The sequence below is a fragment of the Nyctibius grandis genome, chromosome Z, assembly GCF_013368605.1.
Source record: "Nyctibius grandis isolate bNycGra1 chromosome Z, bNycGra1.pri, whole genome shotgun sequence".
Lineage (NCBI taxonomy): Eukaryota > Metazoa > Chordata > Aves > Nyctibiiformes > Nyctibiidae > Nyctibius > Nyctibius grandis.
The window spans coordinates 24042219-24068630 of record NC_090695.1 but is presented as its reverse complement, the minus strand read 5'-3'; the positions used below and the strand labels follow the sequence as shown (position 1 = coordinate 24068630).

The following is a 26412-nucleotide window of genomic DNA, read 5'->3' as shown; positions in this document are numbered from 1 at the left end:
TAGATAAAACAATGAATAGAAGAGAAACATTTTCTTAGCTTACTTTCAGGAGACAAGAACAGAAACAGTTAATGAAGCTAAAAGGTATCAAACTTAAAACTATTAATTACTTTTCCCTGGAAGTGCATATTCACCTCCTAGAACTCCTTTCGGAAAGATCTCTTTGCAGCCAACGGCTCAGCATCATTCAAAAGTGAATGGGCACCAAAACAGGAAACATTACCAACCTGAGGCTAATCTCTTAAGTACGAAGGAGTTTGGAAAAGGTTTTGTTCCATTTTGGGAGAATATGCTGTAACTACTGTGCCTCTCCTGCATCCTCCTTGGAAACACCTAGCAACTGCCCCGCTGGAGGCAAGAACCTGCAAGCCACACTGCCCCTCTGAGTATGCACACCAGTGCCCACTGCATCTGTCACAGAGGGCTCAATGGATGTGGTGTTACACAGGGCAAATAATCCTTCATACGCGGCTCCTTTCACCTCCTTTTTCTCATCTATGAAGGCAAGATTCTTGATCATTCTGCGGCACAGATCTGCTTTCCTCTAGGACCCCTGCCAGTGCAGGTGTTACTCCAATTCCTTTTATTTTCTCGCTGCTGGTCCAGCCCAAGGCAGATGGCACAATAAATGTCAGCAAGTTTCAGGCTGGGGGCTTGGCATGCATTTAAGGAAACGGCTGATCTTAGGGATCATAAAAGTCAGCTATATTAACATAGCCTGAAAACCAGATTGGCCTGAAAAAGGCATTGATCTATTACTTGTTCCAAACCCTACGCTCCAGAAAAAGGAGAGCATGCTTCCGACAGCTTCCCTTCTTAGTGAATGTGGACTGCACCAGTGTGATGACTGCTCTGTGGAAACCCAGTCCTGATTTACTTCAGCAAAGAGAGATGCTTCAAAAAAGCAAACAGGAAAACATTATACATTTTTGTTATTCACATAGCCACCCCTATATTGGACTGATGTAATTATATACATGGAAAAATATTAATCATTTCAAAGAAGCTGAAAAAAATTTTACTTTGTAACATCTGTAGTAAATAATATAGTATTTACCAGCCATCACAAGCTTAATACTGAACACCTTTAGAAACGACATAACAGAAAAGCCAAGAATAAATGTTAGCAAATACCTCTTCTTTTTTCTTCAGCGTAGACTCTAACTCCTGTATTGTCTGGTTTAATTCTGTTTTATGTGTGTGGACTGCATTGGCTTGACTGCTCACACACTCTAGCTCAGTCACCTGTTGAAATAAGTAGAAGCAACACATACAGAATTAATTTCAACAAATTCAAAGTACTATTACTTCTTTGCATCAATAGCTGCATTTGAAATACACCGTTAGTTACGGGTGACTTATGTTGATTAAAACAGTGAAGGTGTTCTTATGAAGTTAGTGTAAAATTCTTTAACAAATTGTTTAGCATAAAATGGTTGCTACGGCTTCTTGGAAACAATAAATTTAGTATGTTGCAGGCTGAAAAGAACATTAATTAAAACTTACACTTACTAATTATTGAAAATTTTATGAAAGGAGCTGAATTGCTATTTCAGAAACAGTAATGGCTAGGCTAGATGATTAAACACTGATCTGTCTGTCTAACTAACCTCTCCATCTGACACTTTTTAATGTTGCACCATTTTGATCAACTAAGCCACAATGCTCACCCACTTCCTAGCAAGCCAATTAACATTTCACAGCCCCAGTTTCTGACTCGGCATCAACAGTGTAATAGCAGACACTCAGACACCAGTGCAGAGCTGCCAACTTCTTCCTCCTTCTAGTTTTGGATCTCATCTCTCAGTCACAAAGCCAATAGCTAATTGCACAATTTGGATTTGCACAGTTTCTCTTTATTAGCAGACAGCAAACACTCTCCATCTGCCCTTGGATAAGTTAAGATACCTGGCAGTGGTATGCCCTTTTTATTTTATTTTTTAATCAAAGAGAGGTTAATATCCTGCAATTCACAGATGAACAGTTGTCAAAAAATAGCTTCTGCGCCAAAGAAATAAAATCCATGCAGCTAGAGTCTATGCAGAAAAGTCTTTGTTCATGTACCTCTCAAATTACAGATCAAAATATTAGAGAACTCTCACGCTGCATGTCTGCAGGGACGTGTGCACTAAAACCTTTTAGTTTAATAAGAAATTGTTAAAATATTAAAAATACTATTTAAAACCTAATAACTCATTTTTTTTTTCCAGAAGATATGAACCTGCCAATCTTAGTATAGTCTTCAACAGAGCTGCACCATCTACCTACACTAACTAACAAATCTGGCACAAAAACTCCGTTGAACAAAGTGCTACCCTATTCTGCAAAGAAAATCTTTAGGTCTCCATTTAACTGCCTTGGAGAAGTAGCCCTTAGACAGAGGGCAGGCGTTCTCCAGGACTATTTTATTTCTTAGATAAAAGAACATCTCGAGGAATCAAGGTTGGTGCTCTCCAGCACCAACGTAGTCTAGCTAGTGAAGCCACTGTGATGCCACTAATTGCAGACTCTGAACTATTTGTAGGCTCAAAAGGTAGATTACTGAGTGCAGAGAGAAGTCAAAGGAAAGCCAAGATGAAATACAAGAAAATTACAACAAAATCCCTATCAACTTCTCCTTTCTGAGTCATAGGGTATGAACTTCCCCTCTGTAACAGCTATGATGAGTCTAGTTTCTTCTACTGGAAAACAGTGATTAGACATTTTTGCACATCAGGTTTACAAATGGAGAGAACTGAAACTACAGCAAATTCTTGTGAGGGGTAAGAGGAATGAGGGATGAGGATATAGCTTGGTAACACAACACCTCACATCCCACCCCAAAGAACTATGTTATTTGCTGGAATTGTCCCAAAAGAAACATCAGCGCTCTTGGCAAAAGCAATAGCAGTTTGCTCAGTTTTATATGCCACTGAGCATTACAACTGAAGTCTTAGATAATTTTCTCAATTTGCTTCAATTACACAAAAATACATCTATTTAGATTCCTTGCGACTGCTACCAATTGTGATTGTTACAGTATTCACCACTATAGTTACACAAACACATACAAGCAGAACTGGAACACACTGACTGGGATAAACCTGTCTACATATTGTCTGAACTAACATCTAGATAGAGTCACAGAGGCACAGAGTATTTTAGGCTGGAAAGGGATTCTGGTGGTCATCTGGTTGAGGCCTCCTGCTCAAAACAGGGACAATTCTGAAGTCACATTTGGTTGCTCAGGGTCTTGCCCAGTCAAGAACCTTTCACTATCTAGCAGAGCTGCCACAGTTTTACGCAGGTTTCTATATTTCTGATGTTGCAGGTTTATGCAGAACTCTAGCTCATTCCTAAGTTTTGCTGGAACTGTCAAACTCACTCACCTCGCCCACCTTCACACCTTCTGATGTTTAACTTCTTAAACATTTCCAAGCTTTTCTGTTGAACTGAGTCTTGAATTGGAGGTGGGAGCCTCCGTGAAACCACGACTAGAGCTGTTAGAGGAATCCAGAGTCAGGCCCTCTCCCACCCGCTGTAAAAGCCTGGAACGTTGTATGATAACCTCCAAGAAGGCCAATCTCTCTTTCAAAGCCGTTGCACTCAGCAATACCCACTGGCTCTTACCAAGCCCTGGCACAGTGAACACTCATTTACACAAAGTCTAAGAGCCTCAATTGGACAGGCAGAAGAAAACCCAGTCCCCAAATCACCTCTGTCCTAGCATCTCGTGACTTGGAAGCAAGTGTGCAGAGGTGTCTCATCCTGTGACTGAGGAAGCGCTTGGACCCCACTATTCTCCACATGGTTTCCTCTAGCTGGTACACACAGAGAGGATGCACATGTTGGCGCAAGCTTGGAATCCACGGAGGCTGGTGGATTGAACTGCAGTGGATGAAATGCTACTGCTCTCGGCTGTGTGTATTGTTGCTGGCTGAAAACACCTTCTGCAACAGGCTCGCCAGCTGCATGGCTCACATGAATGGCCCTCAGTATGCTCTGGTCCATACTAACTCAAGATACCTATTGAAATTGGTTAAGCAAACACAGCTAATTCTGCTTTAGCAGAGCAGGAGTGCTCTCACAAACCTTCTTGCCAATAGAGGCAACTGCTGTCAGAAGGGCAATTAATTACTAACACTAAAAGGGTTGTGATGCCTTACCCTGGTCCAGCTTTTCTCTGGGCAAACATCCATCTCTTACTGCTTACGGAAGAAAATAATGCATTGTTCAACTGTTTTGTTTAGTGTTCACTGAAAAATCAGTAAGTTGGAAAAAAAAAAGAACAAATTCAATTAAAAAAATGAGGTTACTTTAATTGTAGTCTTATTTAAATGCCAATTTCTACAAAGATCTGAAAAGATGTCAAATATCTTCATGATGTTATCTTCTTGAATGAACCTAACAAAAGAAAATCATACTGTGACCCTTTCAAAAAAATCTGTAAAGTAAGATGGGCTGGAAAATGATGCAGTATAAAGAATATGCAATCAAAAACAGAAGTAACAAAAGTAAAGCTCTAGGCAAAAATCTGGATAGCATTTACTTGCTCTATTTCCTTGTTTCAAATTGAATTTATTTTTCTCATGACCAGTGGTCCAAAAATCATTTAAAATAACTCTTTATGCATTATGCACATAAGGGGGCATAAAAGGAAGCTAAAATGCTTTAGTGTGACCCTCCCACATGCTATTTTCAGAGACATTTCCTCATTCAGTGTTTCATGTTTAAGAGCAATGCTCAATCAATCATTCAACCCTTTGCACAGCAACACTGAGCAACTTACCTGTGATTAAGCTTTGTTTCCAGTACAGAATTCAGACTGACAGAACAGTGTTTGAACAATAACTGATTAAACAAGGTTCTTCTATTGTGCTATCGTAACACTGCACTGACATGCACATCTGAAAAAAGTCAATACTCTGGCTTCATATTTGAGATTAAAAAATAAAAAGTATTGTTCTTAGACTCTGCTTCTTTATTTTGCATTTATCATCCAGGTAAGGATTGCACAGATGGAAAAAAAATTCTGAAAGGGCTTTTTACTGACTATTTCATGAGCTAACTCTTCTAGTATATGGCTGGCATTATACTTAACTGCATACTTCAGTGAGAAATACATCAGCTGAAATAAGACAGCAAGGCAACTTGTTCTAGCAGAGCTCAGACCTTCTCAGCGGAGGCCATTCTAGAGTTTTCTTCAAATTTTAATCTAGGGTTAACAGCCTATAAATAGAAGAGGATGCCAGGCAGAAGTTTTCATTGCAGCAGACAGCTAGCTCACACTGGGCTGCTGGGAAGACTGGAGGAGTGAGGCTTTGGGCCACGTAACACAACCAGAAGTAACGGCCTTGATATGAGCTTAAGACAGTGACTGCTCAAAGCTTCAAGAAGACTGAAGAATCCCTCAAAGAAAACAAAGCAAATCAAATCACAGTGAAACCAAGAGAGGAGATTGCATCAAATCCCAACACAGACAACTACTTCACAAGCAAAGACTTCAGCTGAACAGAGGCAAAGAAGTGGGAATGACAGAAATATTTCAACTGCTCACCTTCCCCAAGCAATTACTGACCGAATGAATCCGCGCTATGTTTCCTGCAGGTTGATTCATTTTTTCAAACCACTTTCTTGAGATAAATTTGTACACTTCTGATCTCAAACAACAATAGTTTTTATTCAGCGCCTTAAATTCAGTATCAACAGATCATGAAATTCCTTCTAAACGTCATACTGAAATTACTTCAACTGCTACACTAATGCAAAGAAAGACAGATTAGAACATGTTTTCAGTGTAGATGTAGCCTATTTTATGTACCTGACACTATTAACTTTTGCTTCCTAAAGGTATTTTTATCCCTTCTATTTCCTGTGGAATGCAATATCCAAGGTCTACTAACCCAGGCATGTGTTCACACGCAAGACTGAATTTGAGTATTAATTATATATTTTTAGCTGGTTGAGTTACATCCCTAAATGAATCATAACTGTGACTGTAACAATATTATTCCATCAATAATTCAAGATGAACCTCCTACAAAGAAAAAAGAACCCTTTGCTCTCCACAAAGAGAAATGATGTTGCATGGCTCAGCAAAACTAGGAATAACTGCATAAAGTTTCACATAATTTATGAAGAAGCTTCTCAGTTCTTCATGGTGAACAGTAAGATGCAAGACAGCATGCAACAAGTTGATCATAAAAATAATTCCAGTATAGCTTTCGAGAATAAAAGAAAGATTTTTGGTGCTAAAAAATGTGAAAATGCAGAAAACAAGGAAAATTGCTTTTCAAGGTTGCTGCTGAAAGAACAAAAAGCACACCATAGTATGATTCATATACATCACTTTTGACAGCAAATTAATTATTGTAGTTTTCCAAGTTTACCCATAGATAAAATGATAACACGGGGGCAGGAGGCAGTTTTGTGCATTACCAACAATATATTACTCTTTTCAAGAGAGAAAACAATTAAAGATTTTGTTGAAAAGGACACATTTTTATCTGTGGGCACTGATGCCTCAAGCCATGGAAATATCAAAATGTTTTCCATGGCTACTCATTTCTACAGAGAAGAAAGAGGAATAATCCATCATCTGCTTGATTTTTGTGAAGAAAGTAATGAAACTGCAGTAGGAATATTTGAAAATATAAGAAGTTTACTCAAATCAATGCTTTGAGGTTCAGCCATGCATTATTATTTGCAACTGATAATGCTAATTCTAACTTCAGGGGACACCCTTTTCTCTGCAATCTAATTAGCAAATACTTTTTCCAGCTATCTGGCTAGCTCAGGAAATACACGCAATAGCAAACACAGTACAGCTATGTCATCCTTTAATCCTGAGGATTTAAATCCAGTAATTTCCTCATTCTCTAGAGGAGTTTTGGAATTATAGGCTATATTTCATTCTACAAAGCTTTGACTACATAAAAATTTTTGCGGCATGCCTCCACGAAGTATGCTTTTTATAACTTGCAGATAAATGCATCTTAACACTTTTCTTAGGTTTTTTAGAAAGACAAAGATGGGGATGAGAGACTTTTCCTTGAAAACTTTTTTTTTCCTTTCCCAGAGTGACAGTAGTTTGGTTGGCGTTTTGTTTTGTTTTGTTTTTTCAAATTATAATCTTGTATATGACACATTCAGTGACAGTGAATTCCCAGAAAAAAAACTAATGAAATAGTCTTGGGTCCTAAATGCAAATCTGCTATAAAAACAAATCAAGGCAAATGGAAAAAGACAGAAAAGACTTGCCTTCAGTTCACCGTACATTAATAAAAGCTGAATTCACATTTTGATTTCAGGAACATAACCTGATTTACCTGCTCTGTCTGAAAAGAGACTGTCTTTTTAGTAAACTGTAATTACTAACCAAGGGTTGCATCTTGATAAAGGCTAGATGTGGATTATTTGTGTAAGGAATCACGCACAAAAATGGAACTGAGTATATGTGCCGGATTTCAGAAATCCAGCCCTAGGAAATGCTCTGATAGTCAAATGTCAAGACTGACAACACATACCATTTCAAAAATAATACAGAACATAGCTGAAATGGATATTGAAGGAGCAAAAATGTATATCTGAGAAAAAAATACATATCCACTTAAAAAAAATGCTTGTATTTTTCCTTTGGTATCCTCTAATACCATGCAAAGAAGGTGGTCAGCCTCTGCTATGACTTCTCAAGGATGTTTAAAAATATTACTCTGTATTTCTTTTTATTAGAAACTAGTTCCACTGCAAGAAGGATAACCTACCTTACGCAGACAATTGCAGCCTGCTCTGAAACATAAATGCTTTTTTAAGGCAAGACTGTAATTTCAAAAATAAAAAAGTCACTATATTCCCATATGTCTTCTAAAAACTCGACTATCACAGTTAGAACAATTAGCTTTTCCAGATCTTACTGTGTCATAGAAAACCTTAATACTCCTCAGAACATCTCTCTTGAACATTTGGTCAATATTTAACATTACGACCTCATATGGGCCCTTTTTTTTGCCTTTTCAGGAGTTTCTCATGCAACAAGAGTTTGCTTGCAATTCCAGATGAAAGGGCTGCATATGTAAATATATGGACTTAGCTGTCCATTTTTTGTGCACTCAGAATTGGTCCTTCTGGACACACATTTCTTTCAAATAAATGCATAGACATATACTAACAAAATGATAAATCCACTGTTTTGATTAAATTGCCAAGCTACCCATATCTACCCTGCAAAATGCTCATCTATTTTCATTACAAACAAATGGCATCAAGCTGCTATCTAGCCACATGCTAATTACAATACCTTAAGAAAGAAGTTATACTTGGATAACCTTTTTCTTTAATCAATCAAACCAAATTTAAATATAACGTAAGTTTGGACTGTTCAGTGCAGGTACAAGGGACACAGACTTAAAGGGAGGATGACAAGAGATAGGCATTACATAGAAAAGGTGCATTGCCAATAACTTTTTGGATCAAAACTCCATTCATAAATTTCTTGTTACCACACTTCCTGTCACCTTCTTTCATATTTCCACTTTTAGATAATGGCCTTCCTTGGCCACATACAACCAGTTATTCACGGTAGTCCCACAGTGGTGCTAGTAAGACTTCTCAGCAAGTATGAAGCCCACAATATGGGCTCTGATTCAGCAAGCAACTTTATCACATCTGCATGTTCAAAATTCAGTTTTGATTTTTCAAACGTGGAGGTGACTGCTAAAGGGTCTGCAAAGATTTTCTACAGATAATCTGAGCAGATGTCTTATATAGCATTCCATATGTCTTGTGGACTTTAATAACTGCTTTTATAGATTGTTGTTTTCTTTAAGTAGCACAGAAACAGCCCAATAAAATGACCATGGTTTTACTTCTGTAAGCTCATGCATTTTTTAAATATCCACTTTAAAATTTCTTTTAACAGTAGTGAAGTCAGGGTCCATTATTTGTCAGGCGGTTTTGATGACTACATACGATGTCCTCCTACTTATTTCATTCATTGAATAGAAGAACCAGAACATAATAGGCTAATTTAATCTTATTTCCTAGGAAGTCCTGCTAAAATAACAAGCTAGAATTCAAGAGTTTATCTCTCTGTTCTTTCAGGAATACCCAAGAGCTTGATCACTTCCCTTCATCTCTTTTTATCTTAGGTTTCTTTTCCTGGAGATGAATGATCTTCAAGGACTGCAGCTCTTATTATTCTGCAGTGGTGTTATTCCTCTGTGCTATTACCCAGTATCATAGGATGATTTACTTTAGCAGTGAGCATGCAAGAAAAAAATTAATCATTTTCATTTTTAACATGACAAAGACAGAACTTTGGGTTACTTTTCATAATTCATATCACCATTCAGTCTTTTCCTTTTTGTGGTATCAGGATTAATGTTAGTACCAATGCTATTCTGTTCATCTGAAGTAGCTCGGTTCAGGGGTTTTCTTTCTGTTACTGAGCTGTTCTAAACTCATGAATCCCTTTTGACTTCAAAAAGCTATGCAAGGTGTGTAGGAGTGCTCCCCAACCCCGTTTAAGGGAAATCCTTGTTGTTAAGTTGCTTCTGAGCAGATTAGAGGAGAGAAGGCTGAGAGCTCAAGTTAAGCTGTTGACTAGGCATCACATCTTCACAGAATTATTATCTCTTTGTATTTGAGACGGAAAAATCCATACGCTCATTTAGCAAACTTCTGAAAAATATAATATCTGACAAAATATCAAAGTACAGTATTTCTGACTTAAGCTCACAATATAACAGAAGAGAGCACAGAACTTTAATTTATTGAGAACTTTGCACTCAGCCACACTGAATCTGTATTCTGTTTTGTCTCGGCTCTAGGCATTATTAATGCAGAGAATAAATGGAAAAAGGAAAACAAAAGCCTCAGAGAAAGCAAATAAATGTTTAGGTTAATATGAAAAAATGAACTGATAGATGAGTAAATCTTACACTTAACCAGAAATGGCAAATAATAAATGAAATTAATTTTAAAAAATGCAGTCGAAATCAAAGAAAGGGCATTTTAGCTTTGTTTCTGTGGTTTCAAAAGTGTAAATAATGTGATACACAGAAAATCTAATTCAGTCAAATTTGAAAACAATTAAAGAATAAAAAATGTTGGGCTTAAAATAATTTAAAACTACTTAAAAAGCAAAGTTTACAACAAATACTGCATGAGACAAAAGACTCAGTTTACCACAGTGAATGAAAAAAATAGAAAAGAATGAGATAAAATGTAAAATCAAAGGATGCTTATAAATAAAAAATGACAAAGTTCAAACTGTGGAAAAAGGCACCATAAGAGAGCAACTAGTAAGACAGTATTAGTAATATTTTTTTTTTAATAAAAAGAGGAAACGATTTATGTAAATAAGGCTATTTATATAAAGAAGAAACTAAAGATGGAAATAATAATGCAAAGTTTACTAATCAATATGCATTACTTCCCCCCCACCACCACACTCAACACAGGATATGAGTCTATTGTAGCTTGCAGACAGATGACTCGGGCACCAAAACTTGTATATAAACCTAAAGCATGTAAGGAGTGAATACCACAATTACATTATATATAAACCACATAATATATTATTAAATTGAACTAAATACAGCAGCTAATGTCAGCAGTACCATTCTTCATTTTGAAGGCTGGTCTATTTTATACAAGGCAATGATCTTGTGAGTGTATCCCTCCAATGAATACATATCTACACAAATTATTCTTCTCCAGCGGGCAAGATGCTGTGACAGCCAACTTTTCCATGTAAAACAACAACTACATTACAACTGAACACGCAAACTAATTTCCAAATTTTTCCTTCTCCTTGAGATCAATTTTTCTATGAGTATTTCTAAAAATTGAGCCTATTCAACTTTTCTCACCGAAGTTTCTTTTGGATCAAACTCCGTTTTTCTTCTGAACTGTGCCGTGTTGCAGCACAGCAGATTTCAACTAGATAAAATGTAAGGAAAAATAATCTGACAAGGGTAGTCAAACATTTGAATAGGCTGCCCAGAGAGGCTGTGGGATCTCCATTTTTTGAGACTTGATTCACAGCCCTGAGTAACCCGATCCAGCCCTGGAGCTGGGTCTGACTTCAAAGCTGGGCCTGCTTTCAGTGGAGAATTGGACCAGATAACCTCTGAAGTTCCCCTCCAAGCTAAATTATTCTGTGATTCTATGAACTAAGGATGCAGTTCATTTCATCCGACTAGAACTATGTCTATAGGACTATCTAGAACATTACCCTATGGAGAAAGACAAGCACTTACAGAAGCAAATTCAACTCAACACCTTAGTCAGTTTTCTTAAGACTGGGACATTCACTGTTTTGTCTCTCCGAGAATTACAAGAAAAAAAGATGACCATCTTAGACTTGATATATAACTTCTACATAATCTCAGTGAGATGGATTCCAGTTTGAGGAACAGCTGCAGCTACATGTTTATACTGAGCTTAACGGATAAACTGAACAGAAAGATAACATGATATATAGTGACTTAACACTGCTCACTACCACATGTACCATAACCAACAGTCTCCAGATCTGCCATTTCAACAGCATATTTTTGATCTCTGTAAGAGAGAAACATCTGACTTGCAGCTTCTTTTTGAAATGTGGCACTATTTCAGTTTGAAAGATCACTCTCCATCACGCCGGTTAGAAAAGCTCTTGCATGCAGGTTAGAAGAGCTCTTGTATCACACTGTATGGATAATAGATTGAGATTGATCTTTTTTTTTTTTTTTTACATGATCTTCATTCATAGTTTTGCCTAGAAAGTTTGATTTACTGGGTTAGCCAAGTCTATATTTTTCTAAAAGCAACTGCAACAGAAGGCAGTACTCTTAATGAACTATCCTGTCATAATTTACAGGCATGCCTAGAGAGACATAGGCACATAGCATTCCTATATTCCACATGAGGTATCAACAAGTCCTGAGGTCTCAGATTACAGAAACATTTAATAAAGGCATGTAAACAGTGATCAAAGGAGCATAATGTAGATGATCCCATGTTATAAGATTTTGTGTTCCCTCAGAAATACAAAATAATTGCAGGAAATTTGCTGAGCAAAGGTTATGAAACATCAAAAGCTATTAATGAATGCAGCTACAAAGACATGGTTACTACTTCTCTTAACTGTAGTATCATATAAAAGCAAAGTGACGTGCTAAAAATTCCTATATTCATTAATTGTATTTTCCAATAACAGATTTTAAATAAAATTTGACCAAGAGTGAGAGTAACATCAAGAAAAAGGGATCTTTGCCCATCTTGTCTGGCTGGGTCTCCCCATGGCAAAGCCAACTGCTGTTGTTGTGTGTCATTTTTCTTTTATTTCTTAGGTAAGGACAGTATTGTCTCAGCTTTGTAATAAAAAGTGTTAATACATTTTATTAGGAAGAATGCTACCTCATTACGTCCACATTTTAGCAATGAATTCTCTATTGTAAAGCCTGTCTGGTGGTCAAATCCACCTGAACGTCTGCACTATAGCAATTTTAATACAAGGTTGCAATTTAAATAATTTTATCAATAATTAATATTATCATCTATTCACAAACCTGGAGCACAGGTTAGAGCTCCCACCCTTCCAAAGGAGAAGCTTAATTGAAATGACAGACAAAGCGAAAGTCTCCCTCTGTACAAACACACATGACAAGCTTGTGCCTGACTGGGAAATTTCTGAAGGAAAGCAGTTTCATCAGCAACTGCCAATTTCTTGAGCTGAAAGCACTTTGCAAAAAGCACCAGTCTTAGTTACACTTCATGAGTTTCATCCAGCCAGCTATGGCACACACAGTTACAGCCCATCAGAAATTTTCATTCTTCGCTATCAAATAATTTGGCTGGGACTTCAAGATCCTTATCTACAAGTCAGTCTAGGTATAGGACAGCCCCAACAACCTGCCATTTCCCCAGGTTTCTCAAGCTCAAGGGAATTCTTGCTACTCTTTCACATCCCCAGGTTAGATGCAGCCTGCTGAATTTCTTCCCCCTCAGATGAATGGTGCCATAGGTGGGATTTTGGGTTCTTTGACCACGGGGTGGCTTTCATGGCGCCGGGCCTGCTTATGCTGGATGGGGAACACCTAAGTCAGAAGGGGAAAAGGGTAATGGCCCAGAAGTTGGCATGGCTGATCAAGAGGTCTTTAAACTAGGTTGGATAGGGGAGGGAGATAAGACCAGGGCAACCACAAATGAACCTAGGGGCAACAGGCCTGCGTCGGGGGCAAGACCGTTAGCACAACTGAAGTGCATTTACACCAATGCACGCAGTATGGGCAACAAAGAGGAAGAGCTAGAAGCCACTGTACAGCAGGAAGGTTATGATGTGGTTGCCATCACAGAAACGTGACTCTCATGACTGGAGTGCAGCTATGGATGGCTATAAGCTCTTTAAGAGGGACAGGCGAAGCAGGAGAGGCAGTGGGGTAGCGCTGTATGTTAGGGAGTGCTTCGACTGTGTCAAAATTGAGGAGGATGACGAGGATGACAAGGTTGAATGTCTATGGGTAAAGATCAGGGGGAAGGTCGGCAGGGCGGACATTACGGTGGGAGTCTGTTATAGACCACCCAACCAGGATGAGCAGGCGGACGAGGCGTTTTACAAGCAGCTGTCAGAAGCCGCCCGGTCGCCGGCCCTTGTACTCGTGGGCGACTTCAACTTGCCGGATGTCTGCCGGAAATACAACATGGCAGAGAGGAAGCAATCTAGGAGATTCCTCGAATGTGTGGAGGACAACTTCCTCATGCAAGTGGTAAATGAGCCCACTAGAGGAGGGGCCCTGCTTGACCTGTTCTTTGTGAACAGAGAAGGACTAGTGGGAGATGTGAGGGTCGGTGGCCGTCTTGGGAATAGTGACCATGAAATGTTAAGAGTTTTCGATAGTGGGGGAAGTAAGGAGGGGCAAGAGCAGAACTTCTGCCTTAGATTTCCGGCGGGCAGACTTTAGCCTGTTTAAGAGGTTGGTGGACCGAGTCCCTTGGGAGTCGGTCCTGAAGGGCAAAGGAGTCCAGGAAGGCTGGACGTGCTTTAAAAGGGAATTGCTAAATATTCAGGAACAGGCTGTCCCGGTGTGTAGGAAGACAAGCTGTCGGGGAAAAAGACCGGCCTGGTTAAACAGAGAACTTAGGCTAGAACTTAAGGAAAACAAGAGAGCCTATTTGCTCTGGAAGAAGGGTCAGGTAACTTGGGAGGTCTATAGGGACGTGGCCAGGTCGTGTAGGGAGAAGATTAGAAGGGACAAAGCTCAATTAGAGCTTGAAGTGGCTGCTACAGTCAAAGATAACAAAAAAAGTTTCTACAAATACATTAACAGCAAAAGGAGGGTCAAGGAGAGCCTCCACCACTTGCTGAATGAGGAGGGTAGTGTAGTGTCAGGGGATGAGGAAAAGGCAGAGGTGCTCAATGCCTTCTTTGCCTCGGTCTTTAATGTCAAGACCGGTTGTCCTCAGGAGACTTGGCCCCCAGAGCCTGAAGTTAGGGACGGGGGGCTGTGTGAACCTGCCGTAATCCAGGAGGAGACGGTTAGTGACCTGCTGTGCCAGTTGGACATCCGCAAGGCTATGGGCCCGGATGGGATTCACCCCAGAGTAATAAAGGAACTGGCAAATGAACTTGCCAAACCACTCTCGATTATCTACTGGCAGTCCTGGTTAACTGGAGAAGTTCCAGCTGACTGGAAATTAGCAAATGTAACGCCCATCTACAAGAAGGGTCGGAAGGACGATCCAGGGAACTATAGGCCTGTCAGCCTGACCTCGGTGCCAGGCAAGGTGATGGAACAGATCATCCTGAGTGCCATTACACGGCACATGCAGGACAATCGGGGCATCGGGGCCAGCCAACATGGATTCATGAAAGGCAGGTCCTGCTTGACCAACTTGATCTCCTTCTATGACAAAGTGACCCGCTTAGTAGATGAGGGCAGGGCTGTGGATGTAGTCTATCTAGACTTCAGTAAGGCAGTCGACACTGTCTCCCACAGCATCCTCCTAGACAAACTGGCTGCCCAGGGCTTGGATGGGTGGACTCTTCAATGGGTTAAAAACTGGCTGGATGGCCGAGCCCAGAGAGTGGTGGTGAATGGGGCAAAGTCCAACTGGCGGCCGGTCACTAGCAGTGTTCCCCAGGGCTCAGTTCTGGGGCCGGTGCTGTTCAATATCTTTATAGATGATCTAGACGTAGGGATTGAATGCACCCTCAGTAAATTTGCAGATGACACCAAGCTGGGTGGGAGTGTGGATCTGCTGGAGGGTAGGAAGGCCCTACAGAGGGATCTGGACAGGTTAGATAGATGGGCCGAGACCAACGGCATGAGGTTCAACAAGAACAAGTGCCGGGTCTTACACTTTGGCCACAACAACCCCATGCAGCGCTACAGGCTGGGGGAAGAGTGGTTAGAGAGTGGCCCAGCGAAAAGAGACCTGGGGGTGCTGATCGACAGCCGGCTAAGCATGAGCCAGCAGTGTGCCCAGGTGGCCAAGAAGGCCAATGGCATCCTGGCCTCTATTAGGAATAGTGTAGCCAGCCGGTCTAGGGAAGTGATCGTCCCTCTCTACTCGGCACTGGTGAGGCCATACCTTGAGTACTGTGTCCAGTTCTGGGCCCCGCACTTCAAGAAAGATGTTGAGGTGTTGGAGTGAGTCCAGAGGGGGGCGACCAAGCTGGTGAAGGGTCTGGAGTGTGTGATCTATGAGGAATAGCTGAGCGAGCTGGGGTTGTTTAGCCTGGAGAAGAGGAGGCTCAGAGGTGACCTTATTGCAGTCTACAACTACCTGAAGGGAGGTTGTAGTGGAGTGGGAGTCAGCCTCTTCTCCCACGTAACTAGCGATAGGACAAGAGGACATAGCCTCAAGCTTCACCAGGGGAGGTTCAGGTTGGACATTAGGAAGAATTTCTTTTCAGAAAGGGTCATTAGACATTGGAATGGGCTGCCCAGTGAGGTGGTGGAGTCACTTTCTCCAGATGTGTTTAAGAAAAGACTGAACATGGCACTTAGTGCCATGGTCTAGTTGACATGGTGGTGTCGGGGCAATGGTTGGAGTCAGTGATCCCAGAGGTCTCTTCCAACCTGATTGATTCTGTGATTCTGTGATTCTATGAATATGAGCCCTGTTCTTAGGACTAGCAGCAGTCTCTAGTTGGACAGGCCCAGCACGGGTCTGAAATAACCCTTCGCAATGTGTAGGATTTGGCTAACTGTAATTGCCACACCTTGCCATAGGTGAGCACACCATACAAAACCAAACTAAGAGGTCTGCCATGTTTGCTACTTGACCTTTGCCTTCTCTTCAGCATATTCAAGAAATCTGTTTTCATGCAAAAAAACAATGCTTTTGTTTATTTTCTTAACTACATACATCTCCTTGATATTTTTCTAAGCTAACTGATATTAACAAAAGTAATACAGCTTCGTCATGGATAAAGATGAATAGATTATACAATATATAAGAGTTACATGTGAAAAGAGAAATGAAAATATTGAATACTTGTTTTCGTAATGCAGTCTTCAACTTGCATGCTTTATTCCTCCCTCAAACACTGTCATTCCTTCCCCCACTGAGCACTAATTTCTGGTTTGCCAAACGACCTCTGCAAAATTTACAGTGAAGGGAACAGGACACAGCCCCTCCTGTATGAAAGCTGGAGCAGATCTCTAATTGTCTACAATGATCTAGAATCTATGTTCAGTTTTCTTTAGGTGCAAGGATGAGAGGAAGCTGTTCGTCTTTGTTATACGTGGAAACTACAAGAGGGATTCTTTAACTTACAGATTTGATGTCAAGTTTCTGTGGGCTTAAATGCAAGAAGGACTAAAGCGTGATGCTACAGAGAAGGTCCTGAAACAGATGTGATGGCATCAAATGAAGAGTGAAAGCTGGCAAACATGTCATAAGGTTAGATAACTCTTCCTGCAACAATACCGTTTGCAGAAAAAGAACTGCTACAAAGGAAAAAATTTCCCAACGGAGGAACCCTGTGTGCTCTACAGTAAGCATTAACTTCTGTCTCAAAGATTAAACTAAAGCACCAACAATAAACTTATTTGTTTTACTTGAAAATGAGCTAATGCAGTCACCAGTACTTCCACCTCAAGGATACTGGCCGTGTGCCTTGACTTACCCGCTTATGAAGACGTTCTGCTTCCTCCTGATATGCAGCAAGTTGTTGTTTCCATTGTTTTACATTGGCAGTGGACTCCAGCAGGGCTGCTGTGAGCTTAGCATTATTACCCTTGAGTGTGGCCAGTTCTGCCTCCCAATGCTTGCTGATTGTCGAACTGCACAGACAGAATGAGAATGGTCAGAGCCCCCACATCTCTTCCTTTTTTTTTTCCTTAAAATGTCTTATAATTTCTTTTCAAAATATCCAGGAAAAATAGAATTATGCAAAAATCCTGTGACTGAATGTCCAAATGAGAATCTAAATGCCCAAATCATCAAAACTATAAATTCAGAAAATATAGCTATATCATTATTGGAAAGCAACCTCTACCCTACCAGTTCAACAGGGTATTTTTTGTTAAATAAAGTGTTAAGGATGATGAAATCCACATCAGCTTCCCAAAAGCAACAGTGTGTAATTCTAGAATATGTAAATGATTAGTCACTATTTTAATATATATGTATTGAGTAAAAGTGCTTTTTAATCTACTACTTTATGGAACATATTGTAAAAAAAGTTTTGTCACCAACTTGAGTAAAGAGAGCTATTGTAACACTTTGGAACTACAGCCTAGTTGTCTTAATACTAGCCTTCTAACCCTGAAATATACCTTCTTTATTAAATACCATATTTAGTTTGTACTTGAAAACTCAAAGAGCTTGAATTTTAACACCATAATACTATTAATATGTTTCTCCTCAGTAATATCAGCAAAGAGACTAAAGATCAAGGAGCACAGAGATATTATTGCTTTATTGCAATGAGGAAGCCAGTGTTGGGGTTTACTGAAGTAGCCTATGGAGGAACAATCCTTGCCTACAGTTTAGTTATTCTCTAAGCAAACACAGGGCTTTAATTTTCACAGGTAATTAGTTTGCCATCATGCACAGACCCTATCTTTGCACTCAGTATGCAAGGGAAAAACATCTCAGATACATCAGGTGAATGTATTAGTATGCAAATATCTCATTAATGTTTACTTGCAAAATGCTAACAGCATATGAGCTGCAAACCTACATGGAAAATACATACAGAAAATAATTCATTTTGTCTATTATAGGCATTATTGAAAACCAAAGATCTGTAACTCTGGCCAAAATTATTTTGTATATAGGTTTGTGATGAATATGGGTGCAAGTTGGAACACAGGAGGTTCCACATAAATATGAGGAAAAACTTCTTTATGGTGAGGGTGACCGAACACTGGAACAGGCTGCCCAGAGAGGTTGTGGAGTCTCCTTCTCTGGAGACATTCAAAACCCGCCTGGACGCGTTCCTGTGTGATATGGTCTAGGCAATCCTGCTCCGGCAGGGGGATTGGACTAGATGATCTTTCGAACTCCCTTCCAATCCCTAACATCCTGTGATTCTGTGATTCTGTGAATTATGAGGCAACCTGGACGTCCATAAATCCATGGGCCCTGATGGCATGCACCCGCGGGTGCTGAGGGAGCTGGCGGAAGTCATTGCTAGGCCACTCTCCATCATCTTTGCTAAGTCGTGGGCAACGGGAGAGGTGCCTGAGGACTGGAGGAAAGCGAATGTCACTCCAGTCTTCAAAAAGGGCAAGAAGGAGGACCCGGGTAACTATAGACCGGTCAGCCTCACCTCCATCCCCGGAAAGGTAATGGAACAACTTGTTCTTGGTGCTGTCTCTAGGCACATCAAGGATACGGGGATCATTAGGGGCACTCAACATGGCTTCACCAAGGGGAAGTCATGCTCAACCAACTTGATAGCCTTTTATGAGGACATAACCTGGTGGATAGATGATGGTAAAGCTGTGGATGTGGTCTATCTCGATTTCAGTAAAGCGTTTGACAGTCTCCCACAGCATCCTCGCAGCTAAACTGAGGAAGTGTGGTCTGGATGATCGGGTAGTGAGGTGGATTGTGAACTGGCTGAAGGAAAGAAGCCAGAGAGTGGTGGTCAATGGGACAGAGTCCAGCTGGAGGCCTGTGTCTAGCGGAGTCCCTCAAGGGTCGGTACTGGGACCAGTTCTATTCAATATATTCATTAATGACTTGGATGAGGGAATAGAGTGCACTGTCAGCAAGTTCACTGATGACACAAAACTGGGAGGAGTGGCTGACACACCAGAAGGCTGTGCCGCCATTCAGAGGGACCTAGACAGGCTGGAGAGTTGGGCGGGGAGAAACTTAATGAAATATAACATGGGCAAGTGTAGAGTCCTACATCTGGGCAAGAACAACCCCATGTATGAGTACAAGTTGGGGACAGACCTGTTGGAGACCAGCGTAGGGGAAAGGGACCTGGGGGTCCTAGTGGACAGCAGGATGACCATGAGCCAGCAATGTGCCCTTGTGGCCAAGAAGGCCAATGGCATCCTGGGGTGGATTAGAAGGGGTGTGGTTAGCAGGTCGAGAGAGGTTCTCCTCCCCCTCTACTCTGCCCTGGTGAGGCCGCATCTGGAATATTGTGTCCAGTTCTGGGCCCCTCAGTTCAAGAAGGACAGGGAACTGCTAGAGAGAGTCCAGCGCAGAGCCACAAAGATGATTAAGGGGGTGGAACATCTCCCTTATGAGGAGAGGCTGAGGGAGCTGGGTCTCTTTAGCTTAGAGAAGAGGAGACTGAGGGGTGACCTCATTAATGTTTATAAATATGTAAAGGGCAAGTGTCATGAGGATGGAGCCAGGCTCTTCTCAGTGACATCCCTTGACAGGACAAGGGGCAATGGGTGCAAGCTGGAACACAGGAGGTTCCGCATAAATAGGAGGAAAAACTTCTTTATGGTGAGGGTGACCGAACACTGGAACAGGCTGCCCAGAGAGGTTGTGGAGTCTCCTTCTCTGGAGACATTCAAAACCCACCTGGACGCGTTCCTGTGTGATATGGTCTAGGTAATCCTGCTCCGGCAGGGGGATTGGACTAGATGATCTTTCGAGCTCCCTTCCAATCCCTAACATTCTGTGATTCTGTGATTATAATCTAATTATTTATTATAATAAATATATTTTAATATGCTTAATTTAACTATAAATTATTACTATTTTGCATGTAAGTTTATAGGTTTATTTGAACTTTGTACATATGAACAATGAAACATTCTGCCACCATATTGTCCACTGAGTTTCTTTCTTCCATGTCATGCATATGCACAGCCCATCCCACCAAAGCATATTTCAAAACCATTATGACTCCTATAAATGCTCCTTAAATATTCAAAATCAACCAGCCACCAAGGAACTTCATTACCAATTCAGATCACATCTACTATTTCACTAAAACGTGATGTCTGATCCTTCCATGCTCCAGCATTTCCTTCCAAACACACTGCTTCGTCCCCTCGAACCGGAACACAAGTTCCTTCAGAAGAGGAATACAGGTTCTTTAAAATTGCTTTAGCATTTTATGATCTATTCAACCAATTAGAAGTTCACCACTGGAAATTTTAAATCTCAAATGACTGAACTAAAATAATGATAATCCTACTTCATCAGGGAACATTGACTCACATATTAAAGAAGATGAGAACAAATGTCTGTAACAATGTCTACTCTTCTGTTTTTCCAATCAGATTGGAAAATTACTTACAGTAGCACAGCAGGTCAACAAATTCTGTAAAAAATATGCTAAAAAAATCTAGTTCCTTATCATATTTGTAGCTCCTCCTTGATGTTCTGATCTGGCAAACATATTCATTCCAGCCATTTCATGCAAGTGAGTAGTTCTATTTAGTAGTTCTGCTATGGCAGGACTGGTAGCAAATTGTGTGTGTGTGACACCTACATGTTTACAAAATGTGCCTTCCTACTCATCTTTCCCCTCAGAAATAAACACAGAAGATTTTATATTGATGCAATGCAGCAGATTAAAAGCTTTGTATCCGGGACAGTTACATGATGAGAACTGTTTGACCACTTAGCATCTTAATTTAATATGCAGATAGGGAAGTGAATGGATTTTTTTTCAATGTAATAATTTGTATACCCACAATGATACAAGGTAAATTTTTAAGCCATGAAGATCCCAGAAGACAGACTCTCAGGTAGTGCTGAGTAATAATGCGAGGGGGATTTGTGGCATGTTTCACCTTCACCTTTGCCCAGTGCCCTTACTACCTGGACAATAAAACAGTCAGGAGCTCTTAAGTTATTGCTTGTATACTGGAATGTTAGCATTAAATACGAAGCACGTGTTTTCTAGTACTGCTATGGCTACCCTGGTCCAAAAGCTAGAAGGATTCTTTGGAGATGGTTATTTTTAAATTGTTTGTTTTCAACAGGAATGCAACAGTGTTATTTCTCAATTGCACTTTTTATCCCTAAGAGATCTACATAGTGGGGATGAACATGTCTATGTAACGCAGATGTTATTTGTTTGTAGCATATACTGTTTTTTTCTACAAATAATTTCTACTGTATCTTCTACAGCTTGTACTATGGCTCCACAAAATAGAAACATACTACTTGAATTATTCTAGTTTTTTATCTGATAATACACAATGACTTTCCAAGTATTTAGGCCTGTCCTGTTTCTTTTTACAAAACTCCACCTTCTCTGACATAAACACAACCATGTGATGGATATCATACCAGGAAACACAGAACCAAAGATGTGAATTTTTTGTTTCATAAATCGTAATTTGATTAAAATAGCCCATAACCAATCCTGGCAGTGATGACTTACTTTTTTCAAATACTTTCTTGACAAACTAAAAAAGAAAAAAAAAGATAATTAAAATTATGCTTTATGGATTATTTTGGTTACAACTAGATTTATTTGGATTTAAACTGGTTTTTTAGGATCCGATAAAAGCACACCTACAGCAGGCTGTTCTTAAGCTAGACTAAGAGTATCTGCTTTGATGCCTGTATGTGTAGAGCTACATTGTTTCAAATTTATCAACACTTCCAGAGGAAATGCTGAGAAACATATGATTCAGACTATGAGAATTCTCCCTTGGAAGAGAAGATGCTGGGGCTAACACCCAGGAGAGGGAGCACACAGATCCAGAAGCTGAAGGACATGTGTGGTAAATTCAAAGGGCTCCCCACAACTGCTAGAGCCCATGGTCAGAATTTTGATGATGGAACAGCTGCACTACAGTCCCTCAGGATAGGTATGGGAGGGCTGCACACACTGTCTCTAAAACCTTTTACTTCATGTTTGAAAGGCTGTTTGCTAAAAGGAATTAATTGATTTTGCCCTCGATGCATTAGATTCTGTCACAGGAAATATATACACAGTTCTGTCAGGTTGTCTTAACAGTTGTAAATATCTAAACCAAACACAAATTATTTCTTGTGTGTTCTGAGATATCTGCTCTAGGAAGTACATGAAATACGAACACTTACTCAGTGATCAAAGCGATCCAAACTGCAACGCAACTTCTACTAGAACACCCTTCAGTTTGGCACTGCGGTGCGAAGAGCAAAGCTGCGTGTATACATTGGGGGACACAGGCACACACGTTTGCAGTGCTGTGGTGCAAGAATTCAATCTGCCTACATGTTTTGTTTTGTTCTGAAAGCCACCCATCCCTTTGCTGGCAGTGTCACAATTTTAACAGTATTTCTTCAGAAATTCTGTCAGAATTAACATCACTGACTGCCTGGCACACTCACAGTTTCAAGACAGTCCTTCAAAAAAAGAGACATCCTAACGCTCCTGCTTGTTGCTTGTTTCTCAGCGTGGAAACCTCCATCAAACTTTTAAAAATACCCTAACAGAGAATAAACCCTGGCCATTTCCCTTGTGAAACTTCTGAGCATCTGAAAATAAGAGAATAAGCTGTTTTGCATACATCACTACATTAGTGCCAGCCACAAGAGGGAGAATGGGCCTCTGATAGCTAATAGCAAAATACGAGTTTTATTGTCTCAGCTGATCACGCTATACAAAAGAATGCTTCTGTAACAGAGGTTTAGGTTTGATTGCACTGAATATTTTCTTTACAATGACAACTGTTCATGGGATTGTAAGCACTTGTTAGCAAGCAAAAGGTCAAAACTCTCCCAAATATCTGATCCTTGGTGCCAGCCACGGTACCTGGCACATGTGTAACAACAGACATGTCCACAGTCAGAATACCGCATGGTGCTCCACCATCAGGGCAAAGGATTCGAAGTTAGATATTTAACATCTACAGCAGCCAGTAATTTGATCACTACCACAAAACACTCCTAGAACTGCTGCTGGCTGGTACCATACAGACTAACTGTGACATCCCCTGAAAATTAAAGTAGGAATCAATGATCTTCCATACTTTCAGGCATTCTGACCAATTAACATCCGGCTGATCTCCTTCCTCATTGGGGATTAGTTACAACCCCAGTAAGTCACTGAGGAATAGCTTTGCTATTTGTCCATCTATGACCTGAATAGAGTGCCAGAGGCTATAAATGCACGATTATCTTTCTCTACAAAGTAGGTCACTTAAGGAAAATTAATCCGAAAAGCTCCAGTCACCATGTTTAGCCAGCTGGAGGCTTGCGAAGGCAGGGAGCGGAGAGCACACATTAACAAGTTGCATTCAGAATGAAATTATCTTGAGAGGTGCCTTCACAAAACAAAGAAACAAAAGCAGTTCAAATCAAGAGATGTTTTCTGCTTTTTGAATCAGTATTGCTATTCATTGTTTGCTGAGTTGTATGCAGTACCAACACTGTGAAACATGGTTTAAGCTTCATTTCAGATTTACTGAAATAAAATGTGTGCAGAATTCCGCTTTATTAGTATTTTATGGGTTTTAATATTGGATTCATTGCATAAAATGAATTAATTTCAAAATTGGATTTCTTACTATAGCGTAGTCATGGTTTCAAAGAACTACAGTTACTCAAGAGCACATAAATTCCTTCCTTCAGGTGTCACTGTGATCTGCACTGCAGGTGTATTGTGAGAGGTGCTGTCTTGGGATAGCTGAAATGAGGAGGAATTCAGCTGAGCAGAGAATGGAGTACTTTCACTACAAAATTTGACATCTGGTATAGTAACTAAATTCCATAAGACTTGACAAATGAACAGACCAGAGTCTCTGTAGCTTCCACCCAGATGATAAATAGTGGCATGCATTGGAAGCAGCCCAAGAGTCTGGTGGAGTGAGCATTACCAATCAGCAGGAGAGGTGTGTCAACCAGCTGGTAACAATGCATTAGCTGTGCTGGCAGCAAGGGGTGATCCTTTCTGACAGCCTTGCTGGTGAGCCTTACAGAGCAGCTCTTCACTCTTAAGAAGGCAAAGGGGGATTGTGAATGATTTGGTTCTGTTACAGTCGTATCCGAACGCCCTAGTGAACTCAAGTAGTGCGGCTGCTTCTCTTTGGAAGTGTAAGGCAAGTGTCTGGGTTTATGTAAAACTCCCTGGTGCATTTGTGAAGCAATTCTGCACAAGGTCCTTACGAAATCCTCCACATGACATAAGCCTCAGATAATGCTGAGGTCCCAGGCTGGAAGGGTGGGATCTCTGCAACGGGCTACACTTGCTACTGCCTACATTGGAATGATGTGACCATCCTATCAGGTGGAGATGTAGACTCTGCTGGCACAGAGGATGAGTGCAGCATCCCTCAAGGTATTCCTAAAAGCTCACAAGAATCCTCTTCTCATTCATCCTGAGAATGAGAGTTAAGCTCCTCACTTCATGTCCTGATTTAGAAGAAATTTGAAACATCCATTTTGGGAATATCTCTCCTTTTGAGAGATTTCAAAAGGCATCTTCTGTGGCCATCTATTAAATGTGTAAAATTACTTTATGATAGAAAGAATTTAAACATGATGGTTTCAGAGTTTGCCCTGCTGCTAGTCCAAAGTACCATCTGGCTTTGGTAATGATATGGAAATTTCTCCCTCTCTCTTGAATATTCAAAGCAAAACTGGAAACACAAAGGGGTTTTATTGTTTATTTAATTATACCTAATTAGGAGTCCTAGAATGAGTGGGAAGCTGAAGAAAGAGCAGTGGAGTGGATCAGGTCCTATCTCACCATTCCAGGAAGAGGCAAGAAAGAAAAGTTTTGAGTTGTTCTGCCATTTCAGTCTTCGTACAAAGCTGTCTGCTTGTACAGGCCTAGTAGATTCAGCCACTCAAAAGACACTGAACTTACGTGCATGAGGGACACAGTCAACTACAGTTTAAAGATGAGCAAAAGAGGGAAAGCTATGGTAAGAAGAAAACTTAAGAAACAAACCAAAATTTCTTCACTGAAAGGGTTGTCAAGCATTGGAACAGGCTGCCCAGGGAGGTGGTAGAGTCACCATCTCTGCAGGTATTTAAAAGATGTGTAGATGTGGTGCTTAGGGACATGGTTTAGTGGTGGACTTGGCAGTGCTAGGTTAACAGTTGGACTTGATGATCTTAAAGGTCCTTTCCAACCAAATCTATGATTCTATGAAAATTGCCTCTTTACAGCTCCTGTTTATTATCTTATCTGCAGTTGTGATTAACTGGACACATACAAGAAGAAGTCTTATTTGATAAACTGGAATTTATTAAAAAAGGGTAAATCCTCTCAAAATTATAATCAAGAAATAATTACCAGGAAATTGCTTTGAGTTAAATATTTTGAGTGAGAAAAACTAATTAATATTCAAAGAGATCCTTATCCCTAATTACAGTATTCAAAAGAATTTTTAGCAAAGGAGGATAGCTCCCCTGGGTAGAGAAGTAGGAACATTAAGGGAGCATGGAAGATATATTCTTCCCTTTGGGATAAGGAATATCTACATGATCTCAATGGAGTTACATCAGCACAAAACCAGGGAACCATAGTTGTGAATCAGCTCTTTAGATTGGTTAAATGACAAATTCAATCATAGCAAAAAATATGAAGGAGGCCCTTGAAGCACACTGTACTTCAAGTGAGGTGACTAATAACAAAGCCACACAGACCAACTGGAAAGTCAGAAAGGCAGCTGAATGGCCAAAATCAGCAGATGAGAGCATGACTTTTCTGAGTCTATTATTCTCTACAAATGTTGAAGGTTTATCCCACTCCAGGATGTATTGTTTTGTTTGCACACCCCTTTGCTCAACTCAGAGCTACAATATGCTTAAACTCCAGATTTCTACGTCAGTGTAGAAGACAGAAATGCAGAAGCTGCTTCTCCAAATTTGGGCAGAGGGGTGCTTCTGGAGCTATTACAGATTTCTCTTTCAAGGTGTTTCATATACGATCTTTCACTTCTGTTTAGCCTTTCAGTTTGACCATGCTCTTGGATTCTGAATTGTCCGAAGTACTCGTGGCCCATGGACAGCACAGCTGCCTTTTCAGTTCTGTTACAGGCAGTCCTGTTCTTAGGCATCTCT

General features: G+C 40.3%; 1 protein-coding gene across 1 annotated transcript in view; it reads right to left on the bottom strand.

The window, feature by feature from the left end:
- Positions 1-26412, bottom strand: part of HOMER1 (homer scaffold protein 1) — a 103348-nt gene that overhangs the window by 11917 nt on the left and 65019 nt on the right. The window contains exons 6-7 of the mRNA XM_068423204.1: positions 17102-17258; positions 1135-1245 (exon numbers count right to left, since the gene is read on the bottom strand). Of these exons, the coding sequence (XP_068279305.1) occupies positions 1135-1245; positions 17102-17258 (268 nt within the window). The remainder of the gene's footprint in view (positions 1-1134; positions 1246-17101; positions 17259-26412) is intronic.